Source organism: Cervus elaphus, chromosome 18 (assembly GCF_910594005.1).
Source record: "Cervus elaphus chromosome 18, mCerEla1.1, whole genome shotgun sequence".
Lineage (NCBI taxonomy): Eukaryota > Metazoa > Chordata > Mammalia > Artiodactyla > Cervidae > Cervus > Cervus elaphus.
The window spans coordinates 29302141-29326721 of record NC_057832.1 but is presented as its reverse complement, the minus strand read 5'-3'; the positions used below and the strand labels follow the sequence as shown (position 1 = coordinate 29326721).

Genomic DNA, 24581 nt, shown 5'->3' with positions numbered 1-24581 from the left:
TGGCCAAGCTCAGACCATCTCACCACCAGCAGGTGAGCTCTGCCTCTTCTCTTTGGCAGCTCTCTGTTGAGTCTCCAAGAACAAAAGCCTTTCAGAAATCTAAACCTAGACACTCAGACTTAAAAAGAATAACTGTCATTGTGTATTGAGGGAAAAATGAAAGACGAGGGGGTGGCAGAGGAGGTTGCTATTGAACACCAGTGCCAAGATGCTTTGTGCGCTGGGAGAAGCCTTTTCTGTTTTGCCTGTAGACTGCTGTAACTGAGAATGAAGATACAATGGTTTTATAGAAAACTTGTCTTTTGTTGCAGGGAAAATAAAGCAATGACATGTCGTTAGCTTTTCATTATTTGATATGAAATAGGAATGACGCAAGCTCCATTGAAATTACTCTGACTTCCACATACAATTTATAAATGTTTAAAAAGTTGGATGTTCAAAGATAGATAATAGCAAAAGAAAAGTAATTCAGGAATGGGGTTTTTCTTTGAAATGTAATTCTATAGGTAAAATTTACATTTTATAAGAGTCTTGAACTTATGAAAATGGGGCGCTAGCCTCCTTTTTAAATCATTTTAGATAAGTAACATTATAGTATAGTATTGCAGAAAGAAACAGCAGAGTAGCTTAGGGTTCCAGAAAGAACAGAGTAGTTTGAAATGTGTGTGGGTATGTGGGTGTGTGTTAATCACTCAGTAGTATCTGATTCTTTGTGACCCCATGGCCTCTGTCCATGGAATTCTTCTGGCAAGAACACTAGAATGGGTTCCCTTCCCTGGGGGATCTTCCCAACCCAGAGATCGAACCCAAGTCTTCCACATTGCAGGCAGATTCTTTACCACCTGAACCACCAAGGAAGCCCCTCTCTAATGATAACGTCTTGAAAAATCAATGTTGATAAACATCAGTATTGAGTAGAGAGTAGTTTAATCCTCAAACCAGTGTACTTGTTAACTTTTCCAAATTTTCTTTACAAAGAGGCTTATTAAAGATGGAAAACATTTATGCATATAAATTGTTTGTAACTCATCTTAAAAAATCAATACTTTTGATCAAATAATACACTTGACTGCTCACAATCTGTTTGCTTCTTTTCTTTTTTTCTTACTACATTTATTGACTTGAGGGCTGGAAGGGATATTGCTGAGTCGCCTTTTCTACTTTGATGCTCTCAGGCTGTATTCTTCTAGAATTACCCCCGATGGGCTCAAAACTGCTTTTACATTTTACTTTTTGCATGAAATGTTTCCCTTTCAATTTCTTATCCCTGTACTGCCCCACCTGTCATCTACCTCACTTCCAGCTTAACCCAGCTTGGTTTTGCCTGCCCTTTAAATCCTTCTATCAAGAAACTTCTCCAGTGAAATTTACCTTGAATGTCTTAAGATAACTGAAAAGTGTGTAGCCGAGTGAGAGATTATATATCCTCTGAGTCTCTGTGACCCATTACCACATAACTAGGTTATCCCTTTTTTCTCTACCTATCCTAGGCAGGTATTTTCAAGTATAAACACTACAGGAATATTCCTTTATTTTTCCCATGCTCATTATTTCCAATGAAAGTGATACCTTGTTTTTTTTTTAATTAAAACTAAAGAACAGACTTAGTACCCAGATGAATAATTCTATAAGGAAATGGATAAAAAAGAACAGAAGATGTTAATTTATAATCCGGTTGAAAAGAAGTGAAATGAATGTGTTTGCTCATTCAGCAAACATTTATTAAGACTTTACTCTGTGTGATCATTGCTCTCCTTGCTGAAATACAAAGATAAATGGAAACTGTGTATGTATCCCCATCACATGCAATAAGTGGTATAAATGCAATGAACTGAACTGAACTATGAACTTTTCAAGTTCCACATGTACTAACTCAAGTAATTGGTAGGGAAGCTTCCATTTTATTTATTAAACTTTTTTGAACATGTGCTGTAGCTCTCCCCTTGCACTCTGATCTGAGGGCTCTGTAGCTGGCCTGAGCTCTACCGTGCTGTTTCGTTGCGTGTATAAGTAATTCATTAACTGAGAGCTGAGAAGAAATGAATCTCCTAGTTCATAGGAACGTGGATGTCGTAACACTTTCTGTGTAGCTCCATTAAACTTCCTGTCTATGTGTTATGGCTTTGGAATGTTCCATTTTAATCAGGTCACAATTCCTACCCTGTGGCCTGCACAAGTTTAAGGTATTTGAACTTTTTATAAGAATAAATGGATTCCCATTGTGGAATCAATTATGGAAGTGAAAAAGAGTTATCATAGTCTTATATATACCTAGTACAAGCTTGTGGAGATGGTGATAAGGCACTAGAATGTTTCAGAGTTTTATATTAGGAGGCTTTTTGCTTTCAAGTCAGTAAACAAACTAGAATTGAAATACTAACATTTGATTGCTGCTTCCTATCTGAACACCCTGGGTATATACCAAGTGATATCTAGGTAATCTATATGGTACCACTGATGCTAACCTCATTCTCCCCTCCAGTCTCCAGATCCCTTGACCTAAATTCTGTGTCTTTTATCAGCCGGTTAAAAAAAGTTACTGACTCAACAATTTCAACCACCCGGGAAACAAAGACCCCTCTGTACTCTTTCCCTCTTTTTCCCTGTTAAAAAACAAACAAATGTCTTCCTCCTTCCCTCAATGCTAAACAAATGATACGAATGCTCATTCAGTCTTTTAAAAAAGATTAAAGACAGATCATAAATATAAAACATAAGGAAAGTAATAGATAATAGTGTAAAAAAAAAAAAAAAAGCATGGAGTCAGGTAGTAAATAGGGTAGAGGGAAGGGAGAAGAGAATTTATAATGTAAAATCAAAGTTAAGGTAAGCTTCTGTACTTGAGAAATTTAACTCTGAGATTCTGGTGAATAAAGCAAGAAATTGAAGCACAGTGGGTTCTTAACAGATTTTGAAGGGAAACAATATTTTTCCTAGCTCTAAATTATTAGAGGAATTTATCACCTGGGTCTAAAAATAATGGGCAGTGAACGATATAATGGATGAAGATAGCATTGCCAATTTTATTAAGAGTCCTATTGGCACTCCTTAGATCTTTCTTAGATAAATTATACTTAATATGTAAAAGTTGCAGTTGACATTCAGAATATGATTGCTACAATTTTTAAAAGCCTATGATAATATTTTCAAATGTGTTAACACTCTACTACCCACTACCTCCACCTCGTATTTCCCTATGTCATTACCTATAGTGTTCCAGTTGTTCACTAAAATAGTTAAAACAGTCATTAATAGTACAAGTTTCCCCCACTATAGGAAAAATCCTAAAAAGCTACATGCAAACCCTAGAATCTTAAATTGGGACATACAGGGTCAATTTTTCTAATAGATCTCAAACTCAGCTGTTTATCACCATTTCCCAGCAAGCTTTGTCAAAATCAGATTCCCACATCCACAGTTTCGCAACATCCAGATCCCAAAAATTCTCATTTATTAGTTCTAGGTACATGCCGAGAAATGTTTTTAGTTTTTTTTTTTTTTTTTCCAAAGAAATTATCCTGCATCGTCAGACATTTAGGATTCCCTAATCTGACCCATTCTCCTATCTAATACAGGCATCTCCAATTCACATTTCTGGGAATCAGTGGCCAGACCATGTTGAGGGGTAACCCTGACTCCATGTAAAATGATGTTCCGTTTATTGGAAACTTCTAATCATCAAATCATATTTTTCTACAATGACTTTAAGGATATTTCATTTCATTTCTGGAAAAGGAAATGGCAACCCACTCCAGTATTCTTGCCTGGAAAATCCCATGGAGGGAGGAGCCTGGTAGGCTACAGTCCCTGGAGTCTTGAAGAATTGGACATGACTGAAGTAACTTAGCAGCAGCAGCAGCATTTCATTTCTGATTAAACTTTCATTGTGTTAAGGGCTACTAACCCTTCTAAATATCTTTTTGTAGTCTACATCTCAAATATTTAATTGTCTTATGAAAAAATGTAAATGCTTCAGGGGAACTCTATTAAATGACGCATGACTACTCATCCTTAAAATGTATATATTGTAAGTTGAGATATATTTTATCAAAGCTGTCAGTCATATATGTCACCTGTTTCTCATACTAAAAAATTCTGAACAACTTTATATCAGTAACACTGTTAAGTTGATATCTTCATCTAAGGTAAATCTTAATTAGATACATTGTCTTTTAACGTAATTTGGAGTAATTTACTTACAATAATTATTACTATTTTGAATGCTTCTCTAAAAATTCTGCCTCTAGGAAATTACAGCTCAGATATTTAGGATGTGACCTGAATTAAAGATCTTAAATTGTTTAACATGAATAATGAATGACCAGAATAATTTATGAGTTATACATTTGAAATTAAGTGAATAGCCAAGAAATAGAATTTCACATAAAACATTGAATATATTCTCGTAAGAAAGGTTCATTAGATGTGTATGAGTCCCATGTGGTAAACAGGGCTATATATGAAATGGCATGAAAATAAACTTAAGGGAGAGAAAAATAAATTAATTAGATCTGTCATATTTCTCAAGGGGAAAGAAACATACGACAGAGCAGTCCCTTTGTAACTGAGCCTTAGGAAGGCTAGCTGACTATGGAACTATTTTCTCCATTCTTCACATTTTTAATATAAATTGCTTGGGCTTCCAATATAAGCAGTCTTTGGGAGAATTGAGGAAATGACTCGGTGAGGCCTCTCATTCAGGGATGTCAAAGCATGTGTAGCTGGAGGCAATGTAATTTCTTCACACAGGCTGGTATTTGGAGATTTCTTTATCAGTGCAGAGAACAAAGGTTAAAAAGCTGCTTCATTCCAGGGGACTCCGGAATCAAGAAACAGACTCGGCACCGGGTCATCATTCAGCTGCCAGCCAACGGAGGCAAGGACTGCACGGATCCACTCTATGAAGAGAAGGCCTGCGAGGCCCCTCAAGTCTGCCAAAGCTACAGGTAACGGGGTGAAAGAAAAGCCTGTGAGCAACGCACTGAGAGAAACACTTCCGGTCCTACGCTTTCCGATGTTAAAAAAGGAAGCGAACACTATGCGCAGACTCAGTGGAGCTGAGGATGTTTATGACTGTGGGCACCATCTCTTGCCTTTTTTAAAGAGCTGCTTTGCTGCCAAAATCATCTCCAGGGACACAGATACTTGTGCAAACTTCGAAGCTCTATTTTTAGCTTCGGGAGCTCGAGGAAAATTCTTTTGTTGATATAAACTATAGGAAATGCAGAAAAGTGATTAATAATTATGAAACATGTGCTTTCAAAAATAGCCAAAGCAGTCCTTCCCCCCTGAGCTCCAGAGAGCACATGTTCTTCATGAATGCTGGCATTCTGGCTCAGGAAATGACATCTTTATATCAGTGATATTAATAAGATGTCTGTTCTCTTTATTTCTGGTCACCTCAAGGAAATTAAAGCTATTGAAGCTATATATATCATCATCATGATAATTATTAGAGATTTTTTTTTCCATAACTATTTTTAAGACGTACCTAATTGAAGCTTGATGTAGTGAAAACTTGCAGTCCTGACAAAACTTGCAGTGCCAACAAATGAAATATTATGGCATCAATTGATGGAATGTGTGATCACAAAATAATTTAAGATGAAATTGATGGCAAATTTGTCATCTTAGTTTATCAGTATTTAATTCTTAGATGACAGACAATGTAATTGTATGGTTACATGATGGACTTTAACTATTAGCCCAAACTTATTTATTTGGGGGATTTGTTTTTGTGAAGTGTATTATAAATTGTACCTTCTGAGTTACCCCTATGATGATAATCAAAAGAGCATTATACAAAAGCCTCATGTCTTGAATGCAGTTGTACAACTTGATTATAAAATAAAATATACCTTTTTAAAATGAAACACATCACTTCTGGTACTATCTGCTACATTTGCTGGCAATCCTAACCATTAAAAAGGCTAAATGTGGCACTTCTCTGGTGGTCCAGTGGTTAAGGCTCTGCTTCCACTGAGCGGGGTCACAGGTTTGATCCCTGGTTGGGAAACTAAGATCCCACATTCTTCATGATGTAGCTTAAAAAAATTTTTTTTAATAATTTGAAATTTTTAAAGGCTAAATGCTATCAGTAGAGTTCATTCCTGTAGGAATTGACGGTGATGGACCCTTGTCTCCACTGCCATAGAGACTACTTTTATATTTAGTGCTGCTTTTTATAATTCCTTGATGAAGTTTAAATTGAATTTGGATAGGACTGAAGCATTGTCAAATCCCTTTCTGTAGTGGTCAGAGTCATGGCTCCTTGGCATTGTATCACTATAATTTCCCCGGCATCTTTGCTTCTGTCTCTATGCAGCTTCTGTTCTTTCCATGTAGGTGGAAGACTCACAAATGGCGCAGGTGCCAGCTTGTCCCTTGGAGCGTGCAACAGGACAGCCCTGGAGTGCAGGAGGGCTGTGGGCCCGGACGGCAGGCAAGAGGTGGGCGGCCCCATTCCACAGTTGATTTGCTTCACATTTCTCCAGCATCACTAATTTAACCACTAGCTTTCCTGTAGAGTTTGTTCCTCTGGTGCCACACTAGGCAAGCAGAGCACATAAAAATCTGCTACTATGCATTCTACCACAAACCAGAACACGGAGACCTGTCTTTTTAAGTTGTGTCTTTTGTTCTTTGACATTAGTAGTTCATTTGTCATTGTTCTTGTTTTAGTTGTTCAGTTGTGTCCGACTCTTTGTGACTCCATGGGCTGTAGCCCACCAGGTTCCTCTGTCCATGGGATTCTCCAGGCAGGAATACTGGAGTGAGTTGCCATTCTCTTCTCCAGGGGATCTTCCCAACCCAGGGATCGAACATAGCTCCTCTGTTGTACTTCCATTCATGCTTATCTGAAAGATGATCAGAATGTACAGTGCAGCTTGTTTTGTTGTTGTTCTTGTAATTAGTTTTTGGCTCATGGTATTCCATAATACTTTGCTTGTCACCTTAACAGTCAATAAGATTCTTACATCTTCGCCCATATGCATTATGTATGTGCATGCATATAATGTAATATAATTGGTTAACTTTCCCAGAAATTCTCAGCAATGACTTTCTTGTCATTGTCATGGCTACCCCCAATTCAGTTCATATTTAGTACTGATTTTTAAATGGCAAACTTATGTACTCAAAACCTGCCATATGTGGACTGCAATCTGTCAACACTGCTAGATAATATGGTATCTTGCAGAAATGAAATATGGAAATATTTCCAGCTTTCCATGATTATTTACTAGATATTATGGATAATACTTTTATTCCAAGCTTTGAAAAGTGTTCTTTATACATGTAGCAAATTCATTCTGTAAAGAGTACATGATTCTTTTCACTCGTGTTGCTTATAGCATTTAATTCCAGATACATATTTAAAATATACTTTGAATGCGTAATTGAATACATAACCACCTCTCTTTAATTCATAAAAACATGTTTTGCACCCTCATTTGTAGTTACATATTTGATGATATTGCAAAAGTGTGAACATACAGAATTGGATTACAGTTTTTGCTGATTTCATCTGGGACCCCTTTTCTTTACAGAGTAAAGGTTGCTTTTTTTTAAATTTGAAAAAAAAATAGCATCATTTTCGGTAAAAATCTTCTATTTTGAAAGTCATTTTAGAAATCTTCATTGGAAACATTTAGTTTACAATTAACGTTAACTAGTTAGTGATTTTCAGGATTTTGTTTTAATGCTTATTTTTCATTATGTATCCTCTACCATCAGCATCGGCTAAAAACTAACTCTCTCCCTTCACAGTTTCAGAGACTTAGGTATTTAGAGTTGAAAGTCTTTCTCCCCATTTCAAACCATTCACGAGAAATTGAGTGATATAAGGCTTTCTTGTCATGCCCTGCTGATTCCCCTTGAATCAAGCATACATTTGCATACAGTCTGGACCCTGCATAGAGTTAATAATGAAAACAGGCATGCGTTTAGGAATCAAGAAACCTAAAATTTAGTCCCAGTTCTTTCACTCACACAATGTGAATTTTATTCATCCCTTTACCTTTCTAGGTCTCAGTTTGTTTAGATGGGGAAAAAAAGAGAAAAGAGGGCTGGACCAAATGATCTGTTATGATTTTTTCATATCCTACAATCTATACACAGATAATATCCTGCCATCAAAGTGTGACATGAATTTAGGTAAAACAGTTGAAAACTATATTTTTGTAGGCACTGAGGGAATTCTAAGATGTGAAAACTGTACAGGTTGGAAACAGCTTTAGTTTTGAACTCTTTTACTTGACTGCACAACCTTGGTTTATTCATTTCCTCTCTCTGAGGCTGAGAAAGTAATGATCCTTACAGTGCTTTGCACATAGTGAAAGTGAAAGTCGCTCAGTCGTGTCCGACTCTTTGCGACCCCATGGACTGTACAGTCCTTGGAATTCTCCAGGCCAGAATGCTGGACTGGGTAGCCTTTCCCTTCTCCAGGGGATCTCCCCATCCCAGGGATCCAACCCAGATCTCCCACATTGCAGGCAGATTCTTTACCATCTGAGTAAATCTTCATTAAATGCTAACTCCTTCCCCCTTCCTGTTAGATCATGGTCTAATGAATGTGTGCATAGATCACTGTAGGCATAAAAGCAACAGTACTAACATGGGTCCTTAGTTTTTTATTGACACAGTCTATATAAAACATTTCTTTTGGTGATTACCAGTGATCTTTTCATTTCCAAATCTGAAAACCTCTGCTTATTCCTCTTCGTAGTTGACTATTCATTATAACAAGTAATGTCTGCATAAATATACTTAGAAGAACCCCTTTAAATTCTGTATGAAGATAATCTTTTTCTTTGTTGCCTTGATAAAGATTTTCTTTTTCCTCAGAGCCTATATTCCTATAGAAGTATGAAATGGAGAGAGTTAAGAGTGTAAAAATATCTTGTATTAATGGTAGAAAGGCAAAGAATTCTTTTGTTGATGGTCATGGCTGTTTTCAGCACTCTGCACAATTGACCTGTCAGACTCTTGTTTTATTTCCATCTTTGCCCTTATCCTGAGACTTTTAAAAATGCCGAATTGTGCTCTTTTAAATAATTAAAATAAGAATGTAAGAAATTAGTATCTTACTAAATTGTAAGATGATGTAGTAAAAATTATTATCAGTGAGCAGATTGCTGCTGCTGCTGCTAAGTCACTTCAGTCGTGTCCGACTCTTAGCAACCCCATGGACCTCAGCCTACCAGGCTCCTCCATCCATGGGATTTCCCAGGCAAGAGTACTGGAGTGGGGTGCCATTGCCTTCTCTGGAGCAAAGACTATGGAGAAGCTATTCCCCCTTCTAATACTTCAGACTTTCTAATTCCAGTCACCCTTGTGACTCTGATTGCATTCAGAAGACTGTGCAGAAAGAGTCATGAGTGTTGAGAAGGGATGAAGATGTTCAGCCCAGGGAACTTAATTTGTTTAGGAAAATGAGATCACTGCTAACATCGCCTAACAAGGAGGAGATAAAGACGGAAACCAATCCCTTGCAAAAGTAGTCATTTGAACATAAAGAGCTTAAGAAAGAGCTAAAGGATGAGCTGGGACCTGACTTGTACCATAATATTAGATTAAATAGAAAGGAGAAAAGAACAGAAAATGAGAGCAAGTCTGTTAGTTAAGCATCGGAGGTAAGGAAAACAAAAAAAAAATTAAATGTGTTCACAGAAAAGTGGATAGATTGAAGCTCTGAAGATGTGAGCTGGAGCCCGGGGTAATTTTGTAGAGGGCCAGAAATGTCAGAATCAGTATTTTAGACCTTGTTCGATAAGGGGTGCAAGCAAGGACCTGATGAAAGCAGTGTTTTATCTGTCAGCGTGTACAGAGTAAGTTAGAAAGATAAAGACACATGGCTCTGGATGCCAGCCAGGGCATTGTTGTAGCAATGCAAGGTTGAAGAACTCAGACTGGAACCACTGTAGTCAAAATGGGTAAAAATAAATGTATTTTCAACATGTGGTAGAAGAAAATAACTTTAGGACATAGTAGCAGACAGTAGCAGCAGAGATGGACCTAAGTAAGTCATAGACGATCATATAGTTTTTAACTCTAATATTTTCAGTGTGTATGGCATAGAGGATTATTTTTTAAAGAGAGTTAAATACTCTGTGTGAATCTTCTCTTATAACTAAAAATCTTATGAAATCTCAGCTCAAATTTAGATTTTTATCTAAACTAATTGTAAAACACTGCATTTCAAGACTCAAAAAGAAGAACAGGATTTATTCTGGCCTTCATTCTGATGTGAACTACGTTTTGAAGTGCTAATTTAGATTTCTTCAGTAAATAAAAATGTTGTATGAACCAAAAGAAGAATTAATTTGCTAAGTATGAATAGAAAGGAAATAATGTATGTGTCTCATATACTGCACATCATCACTCAGAAGAACACTTAGAAAGTCACCATTCATTTTTTCCAAAATGACTTGAGCCTTTCCTATTAGTAGAAAAAACTATAACTCTTAGTTCTTTTACCAGCTTCTAGCAAGCGGCCCTCATCGTCCTCTTGTGGAGTCACCTGTACCTACTGTTAGCCGCTTGCTAACAGCAACAACAAAAATAGCCAGTGCAGGAGCCTTAAGAGATGCGGGTTTGATCCCTACGTGGGGAACATCCCCTGGAGAAGGAAATGGCAACCCACTCCAGCATTCTTGCCTGGAGAATCCCGTGGATAGAGGAGCCTGGCAGACTATGGTCCGTAGCATTTGCAAAGAGTTAGACATGACTAAAGGGACTTAGCACAGCTCAGCCAGTATAGACAGATGTTCAGCTTGACTCTTAATTCTATTATTAGCATAGCTCCAGCTGTAGGAACTATCAGCTACGGTGATGCGTTGCAAGGGAGCTGGAAAGCAGTTATGCTCCCAGAGTCTCTTTAATGAGTCACTAACAGTAGCTGCTTATCATCCCAGTGCTGGCACTCCTTGTGAAGCAAATCAATGAAAATCAGCCTTCCCCACAAACGAGTTAGGATAACACAGGTGTAAGAAGATCAGAAGATTCTACTCCAGCCAGGTAGATGCAGTCATGACCAGGTCTACATCCTGTGTATTTCAAACCTATATAAAAGTACTCTCTATGGAAATGCTTTACATTAGAACGCAATAGGGAGTTAGAAGTAATAAGGAACTTTATCAAGGCTTTGGATATTGAGAATGGTGCTTCCAGAAAATTTCATCTAGCAGTGGTGGTGGTTGTAAGTCGCTAAATCACATCCGACTCTTTCGTGACCCCATGGACTGTAACCCACCAGGCTCCTCTGTCCATGGGATTTCCCAGGCAAGGTTACTGGAGTGGGTTGCCATTTCCTCCTCTAGGGGATCTTCCTGACCCAGGGATCAAACCTCTGTCTCCCGCATTACAGACAGATTCTCCACTGCTGAGCCACCAGGGAATCCCTCATCTAGTGGTATAAGCACTGAAAAGAGAGAAGAGAAAAAGAATTTTAAAGAAGGAATTAACAGGGTTTTGCAACTTTAAACCATTCTTAAATCTCACAGGGAAATTTTAGAAGGCTTTTGAAATAGGCATATTTCCTATAATATTGTCAATAAAAAATGCAAATAACAAAATTATATCTGCAGTCTATTTAATTTTTAAGTGTATACAGGTTATATTTGCTTTGTGCTATTCAAGTCACTTGGTATAAACTTTTAATAGAATTGTAACCTCTACTGTCTCTTTTCTCTGCTCACATTTCTACAGTTTAGGTGGCATTTAGAGGGCTAAATTATTGATTGGTCAGTGACTATGTCATTGAAACATAGCCCTACAGCTATAGCTAGAGTCGTCATTACATTTGCATTCAAAATAAAAGAGGTGGCTCATATTAATGACAGTTTTGGACATTTTATTTATTTTTTTCTCTATAACTGTCCTAAGGGGGTAATGTCAATCACTACTAATATATATATATTTTAACAGTGTTTATTACCTTATGGCATATTTATATCAGGAATATGATCCAAAAATATCATAGATTAGATCCTTGGATTTCATAAAGTCAAATTTATTCTTTCTCAGTCTCTGTGTTGATCTTGATGCTACCTCCTGCCAGGTGTATTTTCTGTAATTTAGATGGAACTAGAGTTAATAGTCCCCGGGGTCAACCCTGCCTGATCTCCCACACACTCTGTATCCTTGCGAGCCAGGGAATGTCCACTATGATGTTGATCCATCACTAAGATCCGACATCAGTCTTTACATGGAAGCCAGCCTGATTCAGGTGTGTTCTCAAGTCCAGACCACGGAAAAGAAAAAAACTTCAATTGTATGCAGGGAAGGGACGCTCCAGGCCCTGGGAGTCCTTACCCTATATCACATGTTGGTTAAAAAGGTTATAAAAGGAAAGTCTAGGAATAAAAAGGAAGGTTCTAATTTTCCTCCCAACAAAATTAAATCTAAATGAATTTGTGGAGGGTGAGATATAAGTATTTAACTATAATTGATGCTGTTATTTTTTGTGAGCAAATAGTGGCTTAAACAGTATTGGCACCCTTGGTATCTCTCTCTCAGTTAATTTCTAAAAGATTATACCTTAGAGGCATTATTGGGGTTAGGCCCAGAAGATCTGGTCCAATTTATCTGAGAAACTCACATTAATCTATTAATTTTCAGAGATTGTTTTATAATAGGAATGAAAATAATGGCATAGAAAGAGAACTAGGTAGAAAAGAGCCAAGGAGTTTGCTGTAAAGAAATTTGTGCAGACATGATTTTTAAACTCTTCTTTGGGCTAATATATAATATTGCATGTGTGTATGCGTTAGTTGCTCAGTCGTGTCCAACTCTTTGCGACTCCATGGACTGTAGCCTGCCAGGCACCTGTATCCTCCAGGCAAGAATACTGGAGTGGGTTGCCATTTCCTTCTCCAGGGGATCTTCCCGACCCAGTGATTGAACCTGGGTCTCCTGCATTGCAGGCAGAAGCTTTACCCTCTGAGCTACTAGGGAAGCCCATGATATTTAATATTAACTATATTAATAATATATATATGCTATTAATGCTTACTGATTACTATACAACATCTTCATATTCTTCATTGATGTAAGTTGTTATTTAAAACTTCTAGAATTATTTCTGCTTTTAAATTACTTTTTCTAGTTTTCTATGAATATCAGCATTCTAGTTGATTTGGGGACTTTGGTTTTGTTTTAGATCTCTGAGAGCCCTGTCATAAAATAATGAGTAGCATTTGCTGTTTTTTAAATAGCTGATAGAATACGCTTGACACGGGATGTCTTTGTGATGGTTCCTCAGTGCCCTGTTCGTTGTGATGCAGTCAGTTAACCCTTCCCGGCTCCCAGTCAAGGATCTAACTGACCTTGGTCTGTGCTGCTCCACGGGGAGCTGATTATTATTTCCTAGTAAGTCTCTACACAAGGGCTTTTGCATGTATTAAGAGTATCAGTGAGACAAGAGATACACTGGTAACTATTTAAGATCAACAACAACAAAAAAAAAGGTGCATTTCTTTCCATTCGGCCAGAGTTACATTCACAAATTGTAATTAGGAAGTGTAATTTGGCAGACTTGTCCGTGAAAATCTCTTTCACACAGAGAAAGACCAAGATCATTAAATCCACGTAGTAAAGAACTGGAGCCCTCTTGCATTATTTATAGGTTTGGTCTTATTTCTAAGCACAATTAGGTCTCTTGGTAACTAGCTCCCACTCACATTAAGCTTTTTCTCTTTTATTTCTACATGATCCATTTTCACTATTGTCCTTTTTTTTTTCTTTCGTAATACCATAGGAAAAAAAAAATTACTCCTCTAATTGCTCAGTCAGCTGATCATATTCTGTCTGCAGCGCTACCCAGACATGGTCGCTGAGGGAAAAGCCATGTTAATATGGCTCAATTTAATAAATAAGGCCTCAGAGCTCCTTGAACTCTTCGTTACACAGAATCTAACAGCTTTCACTCCACTCGGGCATTGATCTTATTCTGTTTCCTGTAATGAACTTCTGTGTACGAATTTTCAATCTAGTTGTTTATTTCACTCTGATTATTCAGACAAAATGACAACTTGGCCTTACATGCCGAAGGGTAATCCACAGACCAATAGAATACCTTCTTTTGGTGCATCTTGAATAGTAAGGGCATTTCATTCCTCTTCAAAAAAATGAAGATGAGCAACTCCATTCTGAATTCTATTAGATTTACTTCAGAGCTGCATCAGTAGCCTTCCATTTACATACTCATATATGCATAACCCAGATACCCATGTCCTTTTAGCTCAAACCAATGTTATCTATTCCCTTTCATTTCAGAAACCTTTATTATTCTCCTCTTTAAAACGTAACTCAAAATTCAACTTACGTGGAAACACTCTGGGATTGGCTCTACTTATTCTACTTATTAATCTTTTTATTTAAATTTATGGGATGTTTCAAAGATACACAAAAGTAGAGAGACTGATGTCATGAATAGTAGCAGTGTAGTCATCACTGACTTAACTTGAACAGATTGTAACATGTTGTCACTCTTGGTCATCAGCTGCTCCTCACACAGGTGAAGAGATTTTGCTGGAGTATTTTAAAACAACACCTAGTTAAGATACACATCTAATTTTTTAAACATAACGAAAGTATTATTATAACACTAAACAAAATTAAGTGTAATTCTTACCACGTCTAATATTCATACCACATTTAACTGTCCCCCACTGTCTCAAAATTGTCTGTTTACAAGCAGTTTGTTCCAATTTGGATTCATGAATGTCTCCACATTGCATGTGGTTAGAATATTTCTTCAGTCACCTTTAATATAACAATTTGTTCTCCTTTCTTCAGAGCATTTACTTGTTGAAGAAACTGGCTTTCTTACTTATCTTTCCAACATTTCCTCAGTATTGTTGGGCTGAGCTTGCCTTGCTTAATTTACAAGTAACCCCCAAGGTAGTCACATGGATATCTTCTAGGCTTTCAGCCTGCTAGAAGCTGCCCATCCATGACACTTAAATAACTTCTGTGCTTCATATAAATAAGATATCATTATAAATAAAACAGATTGATATAATCAGCATAGAGTTAAACAAGGAATTTTGCATTAAAATAATTGTTTTTACATATGCTGACCTCACTAAGAAGCTTTCATGCTCATTTCCACGGTAATTTATCCATAGGGCAGCATGGGTTTGGGCCATCTTCCTAATAAGGTCTCAGCCCAAAGGAAAACTTGCATAATCATTATTCACAAGATTCACAATTCTCTGTGTATATGTAGCTTTCTCATGTGCTAGGCAACCAATCTTAGGATGATGCATCTTTTCTACAGTTAAAACCACCCTATTTTCAGTGTCTTATGCTTTAAGATGATTTCTAAGATTTATAAAGTTGAGAACTCAGATGGTTTCCTTTCCAAACATTTCTATTTTCTTCACCCTAGTAGCAGGAAGTTCACTTCAGATTACATTCCTGTTTGAATTGTTGTATTTCCTCCAAGTCAGAATAGACACAAGTTGAGATGTATAAGTTTCAATATATTGTACAAATGGTACTGTTGCTGCTTGTTTGGATAACATTGCGTAAGTAATTCATTCAAAATACACTGCCTAAACTCTCAGATAAAGGGAGTGGAGTGCTGAGGGGGTTTCTGAGAACAAATATGGGAATTTTACACATTTTTTTCTTTTGAACTACTTGAAATACTTTTTGAGAGTTTGCATACTACAGGAATATAGGCTTTAGATTTATGTAAATGATATAGATTTGCACAGAAGAAATTAGTTTCTAGAATCGTGTTGATAGTAGTTTTACTTTATTTTGGTTTTTCATGTCCCTTAATGTGATGATGGTTGGAACAATTGTGAAAAAAAAATTTATAAGAGAGAACCTTATAAAACCTTAATGGAGAACCCAAGGCAATTGCATTTAGTTTAAAAGATTTATAGTCAAGTCTGTATTTCAGAGAGCCAAATTGGATGCTTAGATAAAACTCATCTTTTTTCAAAGAACATAAATTTAGTTTTGTAGATTTTTTTTTCTTTTAGTTATAAACAGTATGACTCTAATAACAGCTTAGAAATCTTATGGTTAAATTTCTTATTTTCCAAAATAATCATTTTTGAGGTCCCTACATATCCTGATGAGTAAAGATCTAATATTTTCCTCTTTATCAATCCTTCCTCTTATGCATCCTTGGGGGCAACTTTGGCCGCAAACCATCAGAGCTTCCATTGTATAAAGTGTTCAAGCAGGTGTAGAGAGAATTGCAAAATCACATGAGCTTATTAATATACTGCACTTTGTGGATTCCTCCTATACCAATCCACAGGTAACAGTCCTCCCACCTACCTGGCACTCATTTTGGTCTACTCCTTGTACCCCTTAGCTCATTCCCACCTGCTCAGCCTTTGTCAAGCTTTGGGAAATTGGACACCAGAGGACCTTCAGTTTTAGTCACAAGTCTCAGGCAAACATATCCTAGTGACTTGAATACTCAGGCTTGTAGGCCTTAAGCTTGAATGGGCATGAGGACCATCCGAGTAACTTGAAAATAAATGCATATTCCTTGGCCCCACACATAGAGATCTCATCCAGGAGCTTTGGAATGAATCCAGAAATCTTCAACTTGAATAGCATTCCAGGAGTATCTGATGCCTCTGGAAATACACTGCCTACTAGAGCACTGGTCTCATTTCACTGATGCGTGTTTGAATCTCCAGGGACCTTTAAAAATGATGTTAATGCCTGGGACCCTGCCCTCAACCAGTTAAGTCAGAATTTTGGAGTTTAGCAAGGGCATGCGCATGTTCCCAGAGTTATCCAGGTGATGATCATCTGCAGCTTGATGTGAGAGAGTCTGCCCAAACCCATGTCCATCGAGTCAGTGATGCCATCCAACCATCTCATCCTCTGTCATCCCCTTCTCCTCCTGCCCTCATTCTTTCCCAGCATCAGGGTCTTTTCAGATGAGTCAGCTCTTCGCATTAGGTGGCCAAAGTATTGGAGTTTCAGCTTCAACATCAGTCCTTCTAATGAACACTCAGGACTGATCTCCTTTAGGATAGACTGGTTGGATCTTCTTGCAGTCCAAGGGACTTTCAAGAGTCTTCTCCAACACCACAGTTCAAAAGCATCAATTCTTCGGTGCTCAGCTTTCTTTATAGTCCAACTCTCACATCCATATATGACCACTGGAAAAACCATAGCCTTGACTAGATGGACCTTTGTTGACAAAGTAATGTCTCTGCTTTTTAATATGCTGTCTAGGTTGGTCATAACTTTCCTTCCAAGGAGTAAGCATCTTTTAATTTCATGGCTGTTGATAAGGAAGCAGTGGTACATATACACTATGGATTATTACTCAGCCATTAAAAAGAATTCATTTGAATCAGTTCTAATGAGATGGATGAAACCGGAGCCCATTATACAGAGTGAAGTAAGCCAGAAAGATAAAGACCAATACAGTATACTAATGCATATATATGGAATTTTAAAAGATGGTAATGATAACCCTATATGCAAAACAGAAAAAGAGACACAGATGTACAGAACAGACTTTTAGACTCTATGGGAGAAGGCGAGGGTGGGATGTTCAGAGAGAACAGCATTGAAACAAGTGTACTATCAAGGGTGAAACAGATCACCAGCCCAGGTTGGATGCATGAGACAAGTGCTCAGGGCTGGTGCACTGGGAAGACCCAGAGGAATGGGATGGAGAGGGAGGCGGGAGGGGGATTCAGGATGGGGAACACATGTAAGAAAAAAAATTAAAAAAAATAAAAAGCAGAAAAAAAAAATTCATGGCTGCAATCACCATGTGCAGTGATCTTGGAGCCCAGAAAAATAAAGTCAGCCATTGTTTCCACTGTTTCCCCATCTATTTGCCATGAAGTGATGGGACCAGATGCCATGATCTTAGTTTTCTGAATGTTGAGCTTTAAGCCAACTTTTTCACTCTGCTCTTTCACTTTCATCAAGAAGCTCTTTAGTTCTTCTTCACTTTCTGCCATAAGGGTGGTGTCATCTGCATATCTGAGGTTATTGATATTTCTCCTGGCAATCTTGATTCCAGCTTGTGCTTCCTCCAGCCCAGCGTTTCTCATGATGTACTCTGCATATAAGTTAAAAAAGCAGGGTGACAATATACAGCCTTGATATACTCCTTTTCTTATTTTTAACCAGTCTGTTGTTCCATGTCCAGTTCTAACTGTTGCTTCCCAGGGAGTTTTAAAAATTATATTAATGACTGGGACCCTGCCCTCAACCAGTTAAATCAGAATGTTGGAGTTTAGCAAGGGCATGTGCATGTTCCCAGAGCTATCCAGGTGATGATCATCTGCAGCTTGATGTGAGAGCCTCTACCTAGCACTGGTCTGATGACTGCAGTCCACCAGACAACTCTTCTTCCAAGAGGTGAGAGTCTCTTGGAGCACTTAATATTTTTTCCTGTCACATCAACTTCCTTAAGTCTACCATTCTCCCCTCAACCAGGTTTTTATACCTTTAAAATTCATGGACCTCTGTTCATTTCATACAAATTGGCTCTTCTAGTGTTATGCATATTAAATGAAGAGAGATCTAGAACTAAGCAATAAGTGTTTTCACCTGCATTTGCCCAATTAATGCAATTTTTCCTAGAGCAGTACCAACAAGTTGTGTTCACTGTACACAGAGAAAGTCTTCCTTGGATAAAACTGTTAAATCGTTTTACATACCCCATCACACACTCCTGTACTACAGGGTGTTAAGTTTTAGCGTACAGATGCAGACCGTCCTATCTAACCTGGGGCCCTGTGTGCCCTAACGGTAATTTAGGATCAAAATGGCAGGCTCCTTCACCTTCTTTTCATGATGATAGAGTTCTGAGCAGAGCAGAGACCAGCTGCAGTGTCAGTCTAGACCATAAAGCTGAAAGGGCCATGTAAATCAGTCTGACTGGGCCATTTAAGCTGGTTCAATGAAGACTTAACTTTAGGACCAAGGTCTAAATGTTTCTTCTGCTTCCTCAATAAAAAATGAATTATTTCTAAAACCAATAGGGGGGAAATGGCTGCGGGAGGAAAGAGGACTTAGATATCACTTGCTCTTTTTAAGACATTTTTACCTTAAAGCAATTTTATGTCTATGTTCAATAGGTAATAAAACAATGACTTGGTTTTAAAAATTCAGTCGAACAATATTTTGGGAAAACTAAAATATGTAAACCAAAATTATTTGACCCTTTTTTGAGACTCCATATGTAGTTATTGGAAATGTCAACTATGGTGTGATAGATTAAGATTGCTAAAAGTTTTGTCTTAATTTTTTTAATTGGAGGATAATTGCTTTACACTGTTGTGTTGGTTTCTGCCATACACCAGCATGAATCAGCCATAAGTATACGTATGTTCCCTTCCTCTTGAACCTTCTCCCCCCCTCGCACCCCATCCCACCCCTCTCGGTTGCCGCAGAGCACCAGGTTGAGCTACCTGTGGTATACAGCAACTTCCCATTAACTAATATATATTTCAGTGCTACTCTCTCAGTTCGTCCCACCCTTGTCTTCATTTTAAACTCATGGTTGTTATTTGTGCATGCGAAGAACTTGTACACAGAGGGAAGTAGGGAGGGATTTGACACTGCCCTCTCCCATTAATCGTTAATCACTTCAAAGCCATCACAAGAAGCTTTCAATGTAATTTTAGAAAGAAACATGCTTCTTTTATGCAAATGGAGCTCTGTGACAAGTTTCATAAGCATTCTCCCCCACCCAAACCTTCCAAAGAGTTGACTGCCACTAAGACCCTTCTATGGGCTTCCCAGCTGGCACAGTGGTAAAGAATCTGCCTGCCAATCAGGAGATGTGGATTGGATCCCTGGATCAGAAGATCCCATGGAGTAGGAAATGGCAATACCTTCCAGTATTCTTGCCTGGAAATTTCCATGGGCAGCAGAGCCTGTCTATTATCTCTTTTAAATAATTCATTTCTAAATATTCCACATATGACTTAATATCCTTGAAAGTGAGTATTAGTTGCTTAATTATGTCCGACTCTTTGCAGTCCCATGGACTGTAGCCAGCCAGGTTCCTCTGTCCTTGAAATTCTCCAGGCAAGAATCATGGAATGGATGCCCTTCTCCAGGGGATCTTCCTGACCCAGGGATTGAACCCAGGTCACCTGCATTGCAGGCAGATTCTTTATCATTTGAACCACCAGGGAAGCCCCCAAATCCTTAATAACATCTAATGAAAACTGCTGTGTGCATGTGTTTGCTTCTGTTGTGTCTGACGGTTATCTGTTATTTTTTAAATGCTATAGGATCAATTTAATGACCACTGTGATTACTAGAAACACTCCTACCAGATTTCTGCTGCAAATAAAGAATCAAAAGAGGATTTTTCCGACTAAGTAAAACAATGTTAGGTTAATTCCTGACTAAGGGTAATTACAGACATTCAAATTCATGATAAATAGCCCTTTGCGTTTCCTTTAGCCATTACTTGTCGAAAGCAGGATGGAGGGCAGGCTGGCGTCCATGAGTGCCTCCGGCATGCAGGCCCCGTGCCAGCGCTCACCCAAGCCTGCCAGGTGCCTTGCCAGGATGACTGTCAGCTCACCAGCTGGTCCAGATTTTCTTCATGCAATGGAGACTGCGGCGCAGTTAGGACCAGAAAGCGCACTATCGTTGGTAAGAATAATTGGGATACCAAAGCCAGCCCTTGCCAAGGCAGAAAAACATAATAAGAAGTCAGAACAAGATAGTTCTGACAATATATTTGGAAAATGCACGGATATGCCTTATTCTTGCTGTCCTAACACTTAATATGGCAGTGGATTCAGAGCTGGATTTTAACATAAGGTGGCCGTGACAGATGCATTGTGTACTTTTAGTAGAAAAAGTAGCCTTGGAAGTTGAACTCTGTCTGCCTAAACAATCTGTGCTAGATTACTTTTTGGTTTAAACATGTACCTTTGTTGAATTACCAGTAGACTGTGAGGTGCTTAGAAAAAAAGTTTCTTAGGAACACAGGGAGAGGTTGAGACTTGACTTTCTTAAGTCGTCCTCCTTGTCACAACCTCAGATTATCCTTCATCATCTAGAAGAGAAATATGACATTAATTCTGTATCTGAAAGCTTTATTTTAAAAGATAGTCACAGTGGTAAAAAGCATAACGAGCAGAAACAGGAGCCATCATGCTGAACTAAACTCTGATGCATTCAAAAATACTGTCAGTGGCCAAAGAAACCGAAAAATATTCATGCTAGTAGAGTATTCAGAATTTGAAGTGGTAAGATGGACCAGGTGTCATAATGAAGACTATAAGGCAGCTTATGAAAGTTAAATATATATGTAAGACATATGTAACTTGTTATGTGCAATATAATTAATATATATGGCATAAATATATGTAATCTAATTAAAATAATGGTTTTATTCAGGCACATATTACTATTATACTCGTTTTTTATCTTACAAGAGAATTTATTTAGATTTACACATAAACTATTTCTAGTATTTTTATTTGATAGTAAACATTTTCATTTTTAATATCATTATTCCCTACATTAATCACCAAGTTTGTTAAAATGATTGTTCTTCAGGGCTATTGAAAGATGTGAAATTACAATCAGAAAAGTAAATGCGAAACTCTGATTTTCTGAACTATAACCCCTAATATAACTATACCATCTATTTGGACTTAGCAGAAAGTTAGTTAACTGTGTGGGCCTGTGCAGTGACTGTCTCTCTTCATGACATATTTTTGCACAGATTATAAAGGAGATATTTATGCAGTTACTTCAGACCTCCAGTCAGTGAAAGAATGTGATCATTTGAGAGGATTTTAATCCTTTCGAGGAGTGTAAAATTCAGCACAATAGTTAGTGCCTTATTCAAAATGGGCTATTTTTAATTGAGAAGAAAAAAGAAAATTTTCACCATGCAAAGCACCCAGTGCTAACAAAAACCTACATAAAAAGCACTGCGGAGGGAGAAACTAGCATTTATTTATAGGCTACAGTTGAATACAGTTAAAAAAAAGAAAGGAAGGTAGGAAAGGAAAAAAAAAAAAACTTAGGGATGCTTGGTATTAATAACGGTGTTTTCCAACTTAATTTTCTCCATAGGAAAAAGTAAGAAGAAGGAAAAATGTAAAAATTCTCATCTGTACCCCCTGATTGAGACGCAGTATTGCCCCTGTGACAAGTATAACGCACAGCCTGTGGGAAACTGGTCCGACTGCATTTTGCCAGAGGGTAAAGCGGAAGTGTTGCTGGGAGTGAAGGTCCAAGGAGATACCAAGGAATGTGGTCAAGGATACCGCTACCAGGCGATGGCGTGCTATGACCAGAACGGCAGGCTCGTGGAGACGTCCAGGTGCAACAGCCACGGTAGTGTAGTTTTTCCTCACTGTCGCACACTTGTTATCTTTGGGGTTGAGACGCGCATGTTTCAGAGTGGAGGGAAATGAAAGGTTACCGAAGTGAGTTCTACACGGAACACTGGGGCACCACCACGCTGTATGCCCATCATTCATATATAACAGGGCATTCAGTGGCACTTGTCTCGTTGTCTAGAAGTAGGCAACAAAGTCCCAAAGTGACGGGGAAGCCTTGCTGTGCAGTGCTTAGTCATTCCGTTGTGTCCAACTCTTTGTGACCATATGGACTGCAGCCCGCCAGGCTCCTCTGTCCATGAGATTCTCCAGGCGAGAATACTGGAGTGGGTTGCCGTGCCCTCCTCCAAGGGATCTTGCCAACCCAGGGATTGAACCCAGGTCTCCTGCATTGCAGGCAGATTCTTTACTGACTGAGCCAGCAGGGAAGCCTTACATGTACACAAAACGGTGCCAGAGACCTCCTCTGGGGCTGATGCAGAGTCTGCTGAGTAGGCTTGACAGTCCCCAGCAAGTCTGTGTACAGACAGTGGGGAGGAGTACAGAAGATGCAAGTATAATTTGAGAATAAAGATTTGAGCTAGACAGACTTTTAAGAACTGAACTGGCAAGATTCGTGATGTGCCTAAGGTACATTCAGTGGCAGAGGAGAAAGATTGAAAGCCATAATTCATGAAAACTCAAGCATCTCTTCTTTATTCATCATTAAGTTGAGACTGGCCCACACAAACAAAACCAGAAAAAGGTGCATAGAGTTAGGAAACTTGTTTTCTAAAGAAAAAAAAAAAAAGCATATCAAAAAAGGAAACTAAGATACTGTGTTAATGAGTTGCCAAAAATTTGTAAAGAGTGGTTTTGACCAAAGTATGTAGTGAACTCTTTGGTTCTATGTCATAATATAGTCAGCTTTAAGCAATATTTCTTCATTCTTTTAATGTATCTGTATTTTATTATGGAATGAGATCAGTTTCCTGTGGGTCAGCCTGAATCACGGATGTCATTTGAGGATGTCACAGATGTCACAAAATATTTTTGTACCAATATTTGCCAACATTGGACAGTGGTCTTCCTCCCTTCATGGAGGTGACCTGAGAAAGATGAATTAAACTACTAGGAGAGAGGTACATGGTAGTTACCCACCAATCTTGCTGAAATAACTTCTGCTATTGGAACAGAACTCCTCCAGTTTTATTACATAGTTCAGAAGACAACATGAACTAATAGGATCATCTCACATATATAAACCATTATGGGGTATCATGGTGACACACTTGTGGAATCTCTTAAATCTGTCACCAAAATGAAGTTTCCAAAAACCCTGACTTTTTTTTTACCTTATTTCATAATTACTGTTATATCAAAGTCTAGTGATAGGAGCCCCCATTATAAGACTCCATTATATTGAAGCTCTGGATATAAGAATTTTGCAGGTTAGTATATGTGCATTTCTAAATTTAAGACTATTATATGCATTTAGAATAATATTAAGTTTAGTATGCCTTGAAAAACTTCTGTAATTGCTTTTTTATTCTCTGTATCAAATAACATTTTTGTTGTTCGGTTGTTAAGTCAGTGTATCCAACTCTGCGACCCCATCAACTGCAGCACTCCAGGCTCCTCTGTCTTCTACTATCTCCCAGACTTTGCTCAAGTCCATTGAGTCAGTAATGCTATCTAACCATCTCATCCTGTGCCACCCTCTTCTCTTTTAGCCTTCAGTCTTTTCCAGTATCGCGGTGTTTTCCAAAGAGTGAGTTCTTTGCATCACGTGGGCAAAGTATTGGATCTTCAGCATTAGTTCGTCCAGTGAATATTCAGGACTGATTTCCTTTAGGATGGACTGCTTTGATCTTGTTCAAGGGACTCGCAAGAGTCTTCTCTAGCACCACTGTTCCAAAGCGTCAATTCTTTGGCACTCAGCCTTCTTTATGGTCCAACTCTAATAGCTGTACATGACTACTAGAAAAACCATAGTTTGACTATACAGATCTTTGTTGGCAAAGTGATGTCTCTGCTTTTGAGTATGCTGTCTAGGTTTGTTATAGCTTTCCCTCCAAAGAGCATGTGTCTTTTCATATCATGGCTACAATCACTGTCTGCAGTGATTTTGGAGCCCAAGAAAATAAAATCTATCACTGCTTCCACATTTTCCCCTTCTATTTGCCATGGAGTGATGGGACCAGATGCCATGATGTTAGTTTTTTGAATGTTGAGTTTCCAAACCAGCTTTTTCACTCTCCTCTCTTCACCCTC

At 38.1% G+C, this 24581-nt stretch overlaps 1 protein-coding gene across 1 annotated transcript in view; it reads left to right on the top strand.

Annotated features, from left to right (window-relative positions):
- THSD7A (thrombospondin type 1 domain containing 7A) overlaps positions 1 to 24581 on the top strand; it is a 463607-nt gene that overhangs the window by 380059 nt on the left and 58967 nt on the right. Inside the window, exons 10-13 of the mRNA XM_043872412.1 lie at positions 4814 to 4946; positions 6346 to 6449; positions 20425 to 20619; positions 22060 to 22323. Of these exons, the coding sequence (XP_043728347.1) occupies positions 4814 to 4946; positions 6346 to 6449; positions 20425 to 20619; positions 22060 to 22323 (696 nt within the window). The remainder of the gene's footprint in view (positions 1 to 4813; positions 4947 to 6345; positions 6450 to 20424; positions 20620 to 22059; positions 22324 to 24581) is intronic.